Source organism: Anabrus simplex, chromosome 1, assembly GCF_040414725.1.
Source record: "Anabrus simplex isolate iqAnaSimp1 chromosome 1, ASM4041472v1, whole genome shotgun sequence".
Taxonomy (NCBI): domain Eukaryota; kingdom Metazoa; phylum Arthropoda; class Insecta; order Orthoptera; family Tettigoniidae; genus Anabrus; species Anabrus simplex.
The window spans coordinates 838,364,121-838,379,712 of NC_090265.1; the positions used below are offsets into that span (position 1 = coordinate 838,364,121).

The 15,592-nt window shown below is 40.4% G+C and overlaps 1 protein-coding gene across 3 annotated transcripts in view; it reads left to right on the plus strand.

Moving 5' to 3' along the window:
- The first annotated feature begins 9,089 nt into the window (after positions 1 to 9,089).
- Positions 9,090 to 15,592, plus strand: part of LOC136874067 (trigger factor) — a 232,565-nt gene continuing 226,062 nt past the window's right edge. The window contains exons 1-3 of one of the 3 annotated variants that reach the window (XM_068227693.1): positions 9,090 to 9,211; positions 11,513 to 11,717; positions 11,751 to 12,108. In XM_068227693.1, the coding sequence (XP_068083794.1) occupies positions 9,205 to 9,211; positions 11,513 to 11,717; positions 11,751 to 12,000 (462 nt within the window). In that variant the 5' untranslated portion in view covers positions 9,090 to 9,204 and the 3' untranslated portion in view covers positions 12,001 to 12,108. Of the gene's footprint in view, positions 9,212 to 11,512; positions 12,109 to 15,592 lie in introns of those variants that run through there. The other 2 variants (XR_011018290.1, XM_067147592.2) reach the window with 2 other exon arrangements.

Genomic DNA, 15,592 nt, shown 5'->3' on the forward strand with positions numbered 1-15,592 from the left:
GAAGGACCTCCCTGCTGATAGGTTCGACCCATACCAAGCACGCTACGGTGTCATTGGCTGAAACCCAAGGTGTGTTAGTGTTTGATGCTTATTTCTAGCCATGGTTCTTAAGCCTGATCAAGCAGATTCAGCTACACCGCCTCGTAAGCCCATTTGAATTCGCCCACGAAGTGATCTGATTGGCTAACTTCTTCAGCTGATGAAAAGGCAACGGTTCAAGATATCGACGTAAGTTTATCAAATTACCTATCAGTATGACCAACGCTCTAACGCTCATATACTCGGTTCACGTTATTTCCTGTGTATATGAGTGGTGTTTGTTCAAACCGTGCTATTCCCACCTTAAGAAACTTGTGGGAGAAGGTGAAGAAACGTAAAAAGAAAGTAACATGAAACGTGCCCATGATCGGGTTTGGTACAAATTTTAAGGTATTACATCATTCTAGTCTGGACTGCTCATGACAATCGATAATATTCAACTCATATAATGCATGTGGACGAAATACGTTTTTTTTCACAATTTTGCTTTTACGTCGCATCGACACAGATAGGTCTTGTGGTGAAGACGGGATAGGAAAGGGCTAGGAATAGAAAGGAAGCGGCCGTCAATTTAATTAACAGCCCCAGCTTTTACCTGGTGTGAAAATGGGAAACCGCCGAAAAACACCTTCAGGGTTCTCTCCTCTCTCCCGGATGCAAGGACGAAATACTATTCTTTTCTTAAATTGGAGATAGCACATTTTTAACAGACACTCCTCATATATACGAGTACGTCCGTCTCCTTCGTTGAACGGCCAGCTGTCGGTTCTAAGAAACCTCGAAAGTTGGATTTAAGATGGTAATCTGAACATTGTTCTTGTTCTGTATTTTAATGTAAGATTTTGTAGTGTACTGCTGTCTGAATATGAACATAATTTACTTGTACCAATGACCTTATAATCAGTGGCGAAGCGTCAGGGGAGAGAGGGTAGACAGCGTGTACCCTTAACATTGTGTGAAAGAAATATTGTCTAGTTAATTCAATTACTTTTTAGAACATTAATTATTTCCAGATTCGTGACATTATTGTATTCCCCGCTTTACTTGTTTTCGTCTCACTTCGGCAATGCTAAGGCTCGCGTTAGTTACACGAAGCACGTAGGCGAAAGTAGACGCTGTCCATTCTGTGTATTTTCCCTTTGATTTTCAAAGCTTTCAGATAGAGCAACACTAACGCTATCTGTAGGTGCTGACTGTGGAACTATGACTTTCCTATAGCGAGATGTCTCCGCCCAGTAGACAGACTTACCAGCGTCTCTTCTTGCTCTCATTGGCTAGTATTTGGATCTCTCTTATAAAGGTGCTCTTATTGGCTACCATCTTAGACATGCTTTTAATGTTATTAATTTGAATTTACTTTATTATAAGACAAGTCTAAAAATAAATTAATAATATTTAAATACGAAGTATAGTAAACTTACACCTAATAAATGAATGACAGCATCAAAACCCTTCAAGTACGTGCATTTTCTTGCCCGCCAATATTAGTTGTGGTATTATAACCCCAACAAGTATTAGCTACCAGTCTTAATAAGGTACTCCAGAGTACGCATACGGAAAAAATTGCTTAACTTGATGCTGTATATTCCGTTAAAGTCAGTTTCTAGTGAACGCGCTATGAGTGCATTCAAATGAATTGAAACGTATTTCTCTAGCTATAGAGAAGAAATTTCTGTGGAATCTTAGCAAGACGCCTGACTTCAAGACGAGAGTAATAGATATATTTGCCGAAATGAAGGACAGGCGGATTAAACTCATTTACAAGAATATTGTTTAAGGTGACTTGTACGAACAACTATTTATTTCTTATTTCTCTTATTAAATCTACATAACAATGAAATATATTGCTATTTTTATTCTAAAAGTATGTTGTTATTTGACAACTCCCGCGGCCTATTTCGTCTATATTTAAAAATAAAGCAAGTGCACGTAGGGTTATAGGTTATAGGGTTTGTCTTATTTTCAGAGTCATTAATATAATACTGACTACAGATGTATGCGTCGAAAACAAAATTCCATATAATAATACGATTAAAACAGTTTAAATAAAAGAAATCTCTGTCTACCCCCTTACTTAGTTCACGCTTCGCCACTGCTTATAATGACACTCATGCAAGCGCGCACGACACATGCACCTTCATCATGTTATATCATAATTTTGTAACTATAAAACCCCTCCTCCCCCACCACACACACACTCAAATGTCTATCCTTGCTACGCTACTGGACATACAGAGGGGCTAAAATGAACAGTAAAGGTGAAAAATGACAACCTTATTCAATCCCTGTAGCTACTGTGAGCCAGTAAATCATATTAACAGTATTAGCACCCAGGTTGTCCCCACAAATGGTTTTCATTGCCTGTGATAACCGATTCCTAATTCCAGGAACCCACAGTATAGCCAACAATATTATTCTGTCGGTACTCTGTAATATGCCTTCTCTAGAACGTGTATTCCATGAAAAATGCAACCCTGGTACGTTTTTTAAACTATCAAAGTAGTATGTTTAACTATATAAACAGTGCATATTATAAATGGCCATATCCAGTGATGAAGATATTTTTAAAATCATTATTATTAATGTTTGGGTGTAGTTTTTTGAGATTTCAAAATGAAAAATAATAGAATATCGTCGTTGCAGGGACAAAACCTCCTATGTGAAAATATTTTTGGAGATATACTGACCCGCAACACATACATTATGAAGAGCGAGAATGCCTTGACAATATTCACACAATATTGCACCTTAGATGACAGAACGTTACCGGCCAAAGTTCTAAGCTAAAATATTTCACATAGGAGATTTTGTCCCGGCAGCGACGATATGCAACAATATTAAGATTCTCTCCCTTAAGTTTATCTCTAATTATAAATATGATTCTAATGTGCATTTAGTAATAAATAACTATTGACATACAAGGAGTTTGAGAAGTTTTCTAAGTTGTTAAGTTTTAAGATGAGCTCTAATGCTTAATTTACTCATTTAAACAAACGATTTTACTTTAATTTGTGTTTATATACTAACTCCCGTTACATTCAAAATAATGAGATAACAAGAAAACCAGTGATTGCCCTTTTTTAAAATTATATGTTTAGTTTTTTAGAGTTTCTTTGGTCTGCAATAAAATTTGCAAGTTTCTACAAGCTGTCTTCACCATCTACCTCAACAGGTGGGTTGCATTCGTATAACATACATTACAGCACATTTTTTAATATGTAAAATACTGGGAAAAGAAAATAATAGCCCATAGCACACATAAAAGTAAGAGCTATCTTTTGCAATTGATGAGATTTTGATCAATTGTTATTTCATTCTCCGAATTCGTCTTTTTAACTGTTCAATTGTAACACCCATTACAACGGAATGCCTGAGAATTAGGAAAAAATAAAATTAACCTTTATTCCGCTCGTGGAACTTTTCAAATAACTGACATATACTGAATATCTGGTTTGGTGACACTCTGTGGTCTAAAATAGCACTGGTTTTCATCTTCATTGTTCTCCATAATTCACTGACTAATCTCTACTTTTCAAAATACCTTTAATCACATTGTATGGTATACTGATAAATAGGGCTGGGATGTTTGGTAAAAGTCTTTTTTCTCTTTGCCTCTATTTTCTTGCCTGATTGGACTTTGCTGCGAATGAGGTGAGTATCTTCCCAATTAAGTGACTTTTATTTGTCATATAAATGCACATTTTTGGAAATTTTTGTCAGAAGGTCATACTTCAAGCTATTTTCATAGAAACATCATATTTCGGCGATTTGACGACAGCTGTAGCTGTGCAAAGTCATCTTCAACTTATCGAATGCGAAGTAGTGTTCACAAAATTGCTTCTCGATATCACATCTGCATTTAATACAAGTGGAACACCCTTTGTATAGAATGAATGTCATAGACGTCACTGTACATTTCATCCCATCCGCTGTACTCGGCAACCCGGTCTCCCAGGTAGAGATAGAAATAATCCTGAGAAACCCATACCAGAAGTGAGCTCACTTGTCTTTGTTCAGATATTAGAACCTCAACCTCCTTTCACTTACACAAGCGTCAGTTAACAGTGAATCTTATACCAGCACACATTCCAGTGTGCCTAAGGAAAAGTCTTCTACGAAGCTTTGTTATATAATTTGGAGAAGAATATTTCTGTACAGACGGTTTAGTTTTATTTTGCAAGTTGTGTGAAGTGAAAGTCGTGCCTGAAAAGCGTTTTAATGTGCAACAACACTGTAACACGGCAACACACAGCTACAATGTCAAACGGCTACACGTCGATAAGAATAGGCAGCAATTGATGTTCGATAAGACTGTTACATCTTCAGCGATATATAGACGTTCGGATTTTTAAGGACGCTTTGTGAGATGATGGTGTCTGCAAACTTTCCTCTAAAGAAGGTGAACAATCCCCATTTCATGAATTTCCCGTTCCTAAAAAATCAATACTGCGAGAAAGCTATTTATCCAGTTGCTACGAAGATACACTAAATCGTATAAGACACTGTGTAGCAGACAAGAAGATTTGGATATATACTGACGAGACGACTGACACTGCAAGTAGATATATATTGAATGTAAATATTGGAACACTCCGTGCTGATCGCCCTGGGGATAAATTTTCTGCTACCGAGATCGATAGCTGCAGTCGCTTAAGAGCGGCCAGTATCCAGTAATCGGGAGATAGTAGGTTTGAGCCCCACTCTCGGCAGCCCTGAAGATGGTTTTCCGTGGTTTCCCATTTTCACACCAGGCAAATGCCGGGGCTGTACCTTAATTAAGGCCACGGCCGCTTCCTTCCACTTCCTAGGCCTTTCCTATCCCATCGTCGCCAGAAGACATATCTGCTGACCTCAGAAGTTTTAGAAAGAGCAAATCATTCAACGATTGCAGTTTGTTTGATAATGCACTAAATAATTTTGTGGAAGAATGAAATTCAGCAGGAAATGTTCTTCTCTCTGTTACTGATGCTGCTCCGTAGACGGTGAAAGCTGCTGAAGGCCTCAGAATGTTTTATCCAGGAATGTCTCACCTCTCATGCCTTGGGCACGCTCTGTATAGGGTGGCAGAATAAATTCGTGGAAATTTTCCTGAATTCGACAAATTGATATCTAACGTCAAAAAAATGTCTTTGAAAGCACCACTGCGGGTTGTGACTTTTAATGAATTAGCTCCTTCAACATAGCGGCTTCAACAAAGACGATGCTTCTTCTATCACTACTGCACAGGAAATGTTTTCCAACAGTTTGCCAGAAAGTCTGGGATATATTAAGTCGAACTTTGAAATTATGTAGAGTACAATTACTCGTTTAGAATCTGCTAGCTTAGAAATTCATACAAGTATTGAAATTGTGAGAAGTGTTGAACTTTCAGTACAACAATCACAGTGGCGACAGTGTAAAACGGAAATTTCAAAACGTAATTAGCCCTAATCGAAATGTCGGTTTTCATCGTGCGTGCAAGAAAAATGATGTTCTTAGAGGCGTACCAGTACACTTCAAGATGTGTGCATACTCGACAGCAGTGATTTAACATTATTTAAATATGCACCAATAAAGTCTTGTGATGAAGAAAGGAGCTTCTCTTCTTATAAGATTGTGTTAACTGATAATCGGACGTCTTTCGCGCCTGATACTTTGAAGATGAATCTTGTCATACACTTCAATACCACCCGCGGAGAAGAACGAGAAAAGGTATGTGAGTTTGCACTATACGCCCTACCACCCTACCATAATGTATTAAAAGACATCTACTTAATTTGTTTTGTGGTAGTAAACTTAAACTTTAACGCATTTGAATAACATTAATTAAAATCTAGGCTTAACCGTTCCGAATTATTTTTGAAAAAGAGATTGCTTTCTGAGTTTTCTGGTATTTTAAACCATCAGTGCAGAGTGCAAACATGTTTTGATTTTTAAAATGTTGTGTGATTTGACAATCTTAGCAATATAATATACACAATATGACCAACAGATGACGTTTCATACTGTACACAACACGGCGCGATTGCATGAGCATACGACGCCCTCTTCACGAGAAGCTACTTTTATATCGTTTACGGGTCTCATGCGGCATCGCTTACGTGTTGCTGTCCAGCACCATCTTTTGGCCTGTATGTGCACTAGTTGTTGGTGTCCATAAAACCCCATGTCATGCCAATCATGTGTATCAATTATTAGCTCTCTACCTCCATTATTCCGTGAAGTGTTGCCTCGTGGGATGTTAGAGACATTTGGGTCATCCTGTACATCATATTTATCCACATAAAGAATTATCCAAATATTTTGATGGTTTTTCCCATATAAATCTGTTCTCCGAGAACTGCAATAAAAAAGAATGAAATTCCTCGTTATGAGGCGAAGAAGTTCAGAAACATAACAACTTCCCATTCCAGAATGACAGTTGAGCCTTTGATTATTTTCTGGGGCTGTGAGCTTGCATAGAGTGGGTTCGAATCCTGCTCTAGGCAGCCCTAAAGATGGTTTTCTGTGGTTTCCCATTTTCACACCAGGAAAATGCTGGTGCTGTACCTTCATTAAGGCCACGGCCGCTTCCTTCCAACTCCTAGGCCTTTCCTATTCCATCGTCGCTATAGGACCTTCTGTGACGGTGCGACGTAAATTCACTAGCAATATTTTTTGGAGACAGAGGTAGTCGGCCACAGAGTTAACCCCTCGAGCGTATGAAGGTGTATTTTCCTCGATTCACCCTCTAGTACCCACGAGTTACTTCGACGGTTCAACTAGTATTACACATCTCGGGTTCGATTCCAAGCCCGGTCAGGTTTGGTTAATTCTTCTAGCTCGGGGGCTGAATGTTTCCGTACATACCTCTTCATTCGAACACAACGCATCATACGTCCAACCACCACAGAAAAACCGGATAGTGAATACATCCCTCTACACTGGGTTGACGTTAGGATAGCCAAGCGGTCGTGGTTCGAATCCTAGCCGATAGATGCGAATTTTTGAAATTAATATCCACGTTCATGGGGTTCGATTTCCACGTAAAAGTGGATGCCCTTTAGCTATGATCGCGATTTAAACAGTCATAAAATCTACAAATTTGCTTTGAGATTGATTGATTGATTGATTGATTGATTGATTGATTGATTGATTGATTGATTGATTGATTGATTGATTGATTGATTGATTGATTGATTGATTGATTGATTGATTGATTGATTGATTGATTGATTGATTGATTGATTGATTGATTGATTGATTGATTGATTGATTGATTGATTGATTGATTGATTGTTGTTTAAAGGGGCCTAACATCCAGGTGATCGGCCCCTAATGATACAAAATGTGACGCATGAAATGACAAATCATAAAACCCCACATCCTCCACTGACCACAATTCTAAACGTGAGAACGAAGAGTGGATGGATGGATGGATGGATGGATGGATGGATGGATGGATGGATGGATGGATGGATGGATGGATGGATGGATGGATGGATGGATGGATGGATGGATGGATATGAATAAATTTAAAACGATCAGTGGAACAGACCCACAGTGCCTCACATAACAGAAGCTGGCGTAAAACAATAATATTACTGACCAAGGGACTGCTTCTATAGAACGATATTGAATCGATGATGCTTGTAGTCGAAAGGAGTCCAAAATCCAAGTCATCGGCCCTCATAATGGTAGTTATCGCTAGAAAAGTAGAACCATGGTATTTGTCATGTTGCGGTACTAATCAAGAGTAGCGTAGGCTCGCGGTATTCCACATTATGGTACTACTCATAGGTAATGAAATTCGCACATATATTTCGTACATTGCCGCGCCACTGACAGACAACGCAAACCTATGGTCTTCATCAACTAAGTGTACTACTAACCACAGGTACTCGTACTATCCCGTGGTGTTCCTCGTATAGTGGGTACTAATCATAGCCAAGCCAGAACCATGGGTTCCGTCATTGCATGGTGTCACTCATATAGTGCTACTAATCACAGGTACTGTAAAAGCCGTCGCGCTCTCGTTTGCTACTAATCACAAACCTATCTTTTAGGTACCTAACATGGCTGTACTACGCGCGAATAAAAGCGACCCATGGTGTTCCCCGCGTGGTGGTACTAATCACAAGGAGTTTCATGGTTCTAATATAATCATCCCTTGGTCACCCCTTTTACTCGCCTCTTACGACAGGCAGGGGATACCGCGGGTGTATTCTTCTTCTGCGTGCCCCATCCACAGGGGTTGTGTGTTTGGTCCGTGAGAGGTATTTTATTTACCTCAAGTCCGCCGGCAAGCCGGTTAGGACACCCTTATCCGGCACCTGGAATGCAACACGTGGGAGTATCACCTCTCCCCCTGCTACGCCAGCATAGTAGGTTCGTGGCTTTATTTAAGAAGGCCATCCAGTCGTAAAATAGAGCCAAGTCCATATGTGTGATGTAGCTCTCACCCGCGACCCACCAGGGTGTAAGAAAGGCAATGGAAGAAGAAGAAGAATATCTTCGAATTTGATCCCCTGTGGCTGGGAGCGGTAGAACAACACCCGCTGTTCCCCGCCTATCGTAAGAGGCGACTAAAATTAGGACCAGGGATTCAGAAGTTGGGTTGACGACCACGGTTCCCCTAGCAGAGTCTGTCATTGCTTCCACTTAATTCTGTCAGGCTACTCACTTTCATCTTTCCTATCCTACCTCGCTTGGCCGACTCTTTTTGTCTGACGACCTCGGCGGTATTAGGTTTTCGACGCCTAGGGAGTCTTTCATTTTCACACCCTTCGTGGCCTCTCCCTTTATTTTGCCTATACCTTCATTTTCCGAAGTGTCGAACCTTTCCTATTTTCCCTCCTCTGATTTGCGTTAATAGAGAATGGTTGCCAACTTGAGCTTCCTCTTAAAACAGCAATCACAACCATTACCATCCTTGAATTGGCTTCATTATTCAGCCTCTCTTGTGCAATATGGTAAATTTACAGGCGTAATTAATAAAATGAGAAATCTTATCATCCAAATGAAATGACTTGGAAATAAAAACCACTCAAGGATGTCAATGAGACTGACAAGAACATATCTTGTTCAGATCTTGACAGGATTCTGCTGTTGATGACAAGATAATGTGATAATTTGATAACATTCTGTGTATATATTAGCTCATTAATTCAGTGTTACTATAGACAGTTGACTGAGTTCATCTTCATCATGAGAGGTAAGTGCCTGGATCTAAATGAGCTCAGGATTACTAAGGTTGCTTTCTTCAAAGACGACTTTACATTCTCTGATGTTTCATTCAATACTACCGTCAAGGAATTCGTGTTACTTTTTGCAAGTAACTGAGCTACGTGATAACACTGGTAGTTCTTACTAGAATGTGAAAGTAGTTACAGTGTAAAGTAGCTACTGTGGCCCTCGTGGCATTCTTGTGTGAAAAATGTGAAACCACGGAAGTTATCTACTGGGCCGTAAGCAATGAGGTTAGAACCCGCCATCTTTCGAATGCAAAATTACTGCCATACTACTAGTACAACACAGACTACTCACTCAATTTTGGTGACATGGGATGTACTGTACAACAGAGTTCGACACTGTTTCCTCTTATTTGGGCTAGTCTACTTCCTTCCAGATTTCCCATCAACACTCTCTTGTTGGACTCCAAGTTTTCGATAAGCTGCAGTTTCGATCCCATATTTTTGGAAAAAATATTTGGTTAGCAGACGTACGTGTACCTGACCCTTGGACCTCACTTATCAGCCTTTGATCTTTTCGGATTACTGCATGTCGGTAATGACTTTATGGCTATTACTATGCTAACTTTGGTGATATACCCCAAATATTAATTGAAAGGGAAGTAATGAGCGACATAACTACACAGGTATTTGTGTCTCAATAGCTACTGCCAGCTCAGCCGCACCCTCGCGGGGTTTGATCTTCAGGGCCACTGCCCTTAAGTAAACATCCAATCGTCCTCTGGCCTTGTCGGATTTGTACCTTCTTCCAATGGACACGATTCGCATCTGGTTCTAGATGTATTTATTTTTCAGCAGAGGCCTTGATACTCCAAGCAGGCGTACACTATCCTGTCGTTTCTTTTCCGTTTTCTTATTTAGTCAGTTTACCAACCAGGATATGTTTCTCCTCTGGACTAAGCGAGGTATCCCGCCTCTACCACCTCAGGGGTATTGTTCTGGAGTGTCAAACATTTGGTAGTGGATACAACTGGGGAGTAGAACCAGTACTTTCCTCGGGTAGCCTCATCTATTATGCTGAACAGGGGGAATGAAAAGACTGGAAGGCGTATGCAAGGACGAGGGCAGGAAGCGGACACGGAAAACCACTTCAACGATGGTTGAAGGTGGGAATCGAACCCCTCTGTTCATTTTACCTGCCGAGGCTGAGTGGACCCAATTCCAATCCTCATACCACTTATCGTATGTTGTGGCAGAGCAGGGAATGGAACCGGGGATTCAGTGATTGGCAGCTAACCTCACTAACCACTATACCACAGAGGCGGTTTGTTCCTTTCCTACCTTGTCTAACAATCTTCAAGATAGAAGGATATTACACAGAAAATAATTTCTAGAATTTGTTATGCCACCCAGCTACCTAAACATTTGTTCGTTGTTCACGAGATACACGCACATCATACATTAACTATAATAATTATTATTACTATGAATAATCTTAGTGATAATGCTAAATAAGAATTTCACAATAGCGAAAAATAAAGTAGTAAAAATTAATTAACTTATGAAAGTAAGATATAAAATGCGTGAAATTATACGTTATTATGTAACGCAATCGTAGAGAAATTTACAGATAACTTAAATATTTCCGTACCTCAACACTGCTATTTACAGTAGACTGGTCGGTACGATTATTTACTACAAGCTTTACATTGTATTATAAGACCAAGCGAAGCTGTAAGCTCGCATTCGGCAGATGGTGGGTTATTATTGCACCGCCGATAGGCCTGAGATTGTTTTTACTATGAAGGAGATGCTCGGAGAAGGTGAGGGAGTTGGCGGCCGTGGCTTATATTAGGAACTGTCCTGGCATTCGCCTTAGTGCAGGAGATTGGAAAGCCACGGTAAACCATTCTCAGGACAGCCGACGGTGGGGGCCAGGTGTGAGGTCCAGCCCTCACCCGTCTCTCGAATACAGAGGCGTAGAGCCACGGTAGAACCGTGGCCACCCCTCCTCTGATCGGTTGGATTGTCAGAGTGCAGAGCTGTTGGACCACGGACCAGCCGTGGCCGCTTATGGGCCGAGACCCACACTGCATCTACGAACTTCCCCAAAAACCTTCAGTGCCATAGTGCGACGTTGAATCACTAGAAAAATAAAACATCTAAAACAGAACGTTGTATTATTTACAACACGATCACATTTATATAAAATTATCAGAATATGAATTTTTCTTTAGGTACCTAACATTACATATAGAAAAATTGGTAGAGGATCCAAATGCAAAGAAGAATTAACGTAAACGTCTGATCTATATCTGTTCCAGGTCTTGTAGTTCTGTGTGTACTTCTTGCTTTGGCTACGGCCTTCCCTGATGAACAGCAAGCACAAGTTTCAGAAGAGAAGAAGGATGTCGACACCCCAGTTGTAAACTCTGAGGATGCTCAAGAAGTAGGCAAACATCAACCCCATGGCCATCATGACCACGACTGGGACCACCATAACCACCACAATGATGCCTGGGATCATCACCACCATCATGATGATCATAACAATGATCACCCCCACCATCATGAAGACCATAATAACGACCATCACCACAATGATAGTGATAATGACAACCACCAGCCTGATCCATCAAACTTGTGCGCAGCCGCCAGATCTGACAGGTGGCACTTGCCCTACCCTCAAGACGTACATAAGTTCGTCAAGTGTGACCTGAACACAGGGAAAGGCACAATCTTCACCTGTCCATCTGATCTCGTTTTCAACCCCGCCATCCAAGTCTGTGCTCATGAGGTGGCCTTCAACTAACTTCCTCATTCAACACTGAAGATACTGATTTTCATAAAAGTATTATGATTTAATCTCAAAATTATTTGTATTTGTTTTCACTCTATAATAAAAAGACTGAGCATTCTATGTAATTTATGTTTCTTATATCAGAATTAAACCTACAATCTATTTAGCAGTGTTCGAGTCCAGGGAAAGAAGAAACTCCCAAATATCTCATTTCTGAAAAATTTCAACGTCGTCTGCTGGTCTTGTTAATAGAAGTTTGGAAATAGCACTACGCAGAAATAAAGTCTGCTAAGTATGCCTTTGGTTTTACATTTTTTACAGCTATCCTCGATAAATCTGTCAGAAACTTATCTCGATGTACAACAGGAAGAAATATTCTTTATTAGCAAAGAAACGAAGTATGTTGACGATCTACATGACTTCCAGAAGACCGTCTCTATGGCAAATGAGAAAAGAAACAAAGAAAATCGAACTTAAATTTTATCAATATTCTTAATAATAAAACATAAATATCTGAAACATCTAAATTTTGCCGCAGTTTGCATTGTCAAGTTATGAAGTGAGGTGCAATATCTGTACCGGAACGGCTAGTGTCATTAGTTGTCGTTCTCGGGCGTCCGGGTTAGATTCCCAGTACAGGCAGAAATTTAAGAATGTCAGGAGTGCTGGTATTTGGTTGAAATGGTCATGCAGTTCACCACCATTGGGGGTGTGCCTGAAAAGAGCTGAACCACCTCTGGATGAGGACACAATTTCACTAGTCCGGCTCCATGGCTAAATGGTTAGTGTGTTGGCCTTTGGTCACAGGAGACCCGCTTTCGATTCCCGGCAGGGTCGGAAATTTTAACCATAATTGGTTAATTCCGCTGGCACAGGGACTGGGTGTATGCGCCGTCTTCATCATCATTTCCTCCTCATCACGCCCAGGTCGCCTACGTGCGTCAAATCAAAACACTTGTACCAGGCCTGTCCGGAGGCCACACGGCATTTAATCAATATTTTAGTAAGAATATTAAGTGTAGAGTCCTTCGGATCACTCGAAGAGGCAAGCAATGTGAGTCAAATCAAAGTACCTGCAAACTGAACTGAAGCTATACGATTATTATTATTATTATTATTATTATTATTATTTTTATTATTATTATTATTATTATTAATGCATCTGCATCTATGGATCAGCGGTAGAATGTCGGCCTCCGGATCCCACCAGAGCAGGTTCAAACCCGGGAGAGGTAGTCGGATTCTTTGAAGGGCAGAAATAAGTCCATGCGACACTCCATGTCGTACAATGTAGGCATGCAAATGATCTTTCGTGACACATTCGGTGTTCACGCGAAAAAATGTCATTAAAACTCAGCCATAGACGACCAAGAGAGATTTGATTTATTCTGCCACCTAGTAGGTCTAGAGTAAAACGGAACGTCGAAATTGACGAGCGGACAGCTACTTCGCGTCAAATTGAAATGTCATGTCTGCACACGGTAGCTGAGGCCGAATTCTTCTTCTTCTTCTTCTTTCTTCGTTATGCCCATTCATAGAGCGCGTTTGAACTTGTTAGTTGGTTTAATGGTTTGTGCCTTCTTATCCTCCCAAAATCTCTTCATGAATGCACTGTGTTGCATCTTGCGTTCTGTCGACCACTTCCTACCAGTTGTCTTTTTTGGTTTCTCCCTAAATTTGTGATTGGCTACTTTTATTCTAAAAGCTCCACGATTTTCCATGATGTCATCTGTGATATTTATTTCTTGGAGGTCCGCCTTAGTTTCTTCTAGCCATTTTATTTTGACCTTCTTTGAGTTGATTACTTTGAATAATCTTTTAGTTAGTCTGTCGTTGTTCATTCTGTAGATATGGCCATAGAAATTAAGGCGCCTTTTCCGTACGGCATCAGTAAACCTGTCGGTGAAGGAGTAGAGGTCCGCTGTTCTCCTCTTAATCCACATTCTATTATTATTATTATTATTATTATTATTATTATTATTATTATTATTATTATTATTATTATTATTATTATTATTAATCAGTTTAGCATCCAGGGTTGGATTTTCCCTAGGATTTTGCGAGGGATCCCATCTCCACCGCATCAAAGGCAGTGTCCTGGAGCGTGAGAAATTTGATCAGGGACACAACTGGGGTGGAGGACAAGTACCTCGACCAGGCGTGCTCACCTGCTATCTTGAACAGGGGCCTTGTGGGAATTGGAATATTGGAAAGGATAGTCAAGGAAGAGGGAAATAAGCGGCCATGGCCTTAAGTTAGGTACCATCACGTCATTTGCCTGGAGAAGTGGGAAACCAAGGAAAATCACTCCGAGGGTGGATGAGGAGTGAATCGGACCATCCTCTACTCATCTGACCTCCTGAGGCTGAGTGGACCCCGTTACAGCCTTCGTTACCACTTTTCAAATTTCATGGCAGAGCCGGGAATCGAATTTGAGCTTCCGGTTGTGGCAGCGATTCACACTAACCACTACGCCACAAAGGCGGACGTTATTATTATTCACAATATTAGAATTGGCGTTCCGTACTTCTTTGTTACCAGATACAAGGAAGAGGAACTGCATATAATTATGTACAGTGTGTAATTCAGTATGGAACGTTCATGAACCAGGTGATAGAAGAACCTATTCTAAGCAAACTAATCGAAGAAATTATCGGCTATTTTTAAATTTAAATAACAAAAAGTGAATGTTTCTTTAAGGTTTTCAGTAACTCTTCGGGCGACAATGGCAAACTAAGTCTGCTGTTCCTGGAGGGGTTTGGCGCGAGACTAAGTCGATGAGGGGAAAATTGTTGCGCCTTGGAATAGGTGAGTAGGGGAGGAATCAGTTGATAATAACGGACTAACGGTACTTGTTATGTAAAATTCCTACGTAAACAAGTTTTTGTTGTGTTGTTGTTGTTGTAACCTTACATACAGGATTGGTATATTTGGATCAGCAATACTGTGTAGCCTATCTAGTAAGTGTGTATGATTGATTGATTGATTGATTGATTGATTGATTGATTTATCCCTTTAACGGGATTATAACCATGGATATATTCGTGAGAAGCTAGGGGCGACCTCAGCAACTAAGACTCCTGTGTTCAGAAAAGCTTGCAGTTAGGACACCATCTTCAAAACATAGCTGTCTCCTGCTGGTTGTCGAACAGGCCACCCACTCGACGTTACTGCCTTGTGGATGAGCTAGGTACAGTAGTCCTAGATTGGAATTAGATCGACACGCATAAGAGCCGCCCGCTTACAACATTTCGTCGTTGCGCCTAGAGAAACCGCTGTGTAATACAATTTCAGCTCAGAACTCTGATCAAAAATGATCTGTCATGTAAGGTGCAGTACTGCACCAACTATGTCAACGAATTTCCTTTCTAAGTGATAAATGTACTGAGGATCAGTATTTCTCAGACGACATTGTCACATAGCGGTATTTCGAGGTACGCCGACGATTTGCTAGTGATCGCTGGGGACTTCCAAGTCTCTTTATAAATGTAGAAAAGTGCAAAAATCTATATCATAGTAATTTTTAGACGGCATTCCTTATATCGATAGTGAAAACGGGCAGCTTTCAGTCACTTCTTTCGAGGGATATTTCAGTACAGCAAGT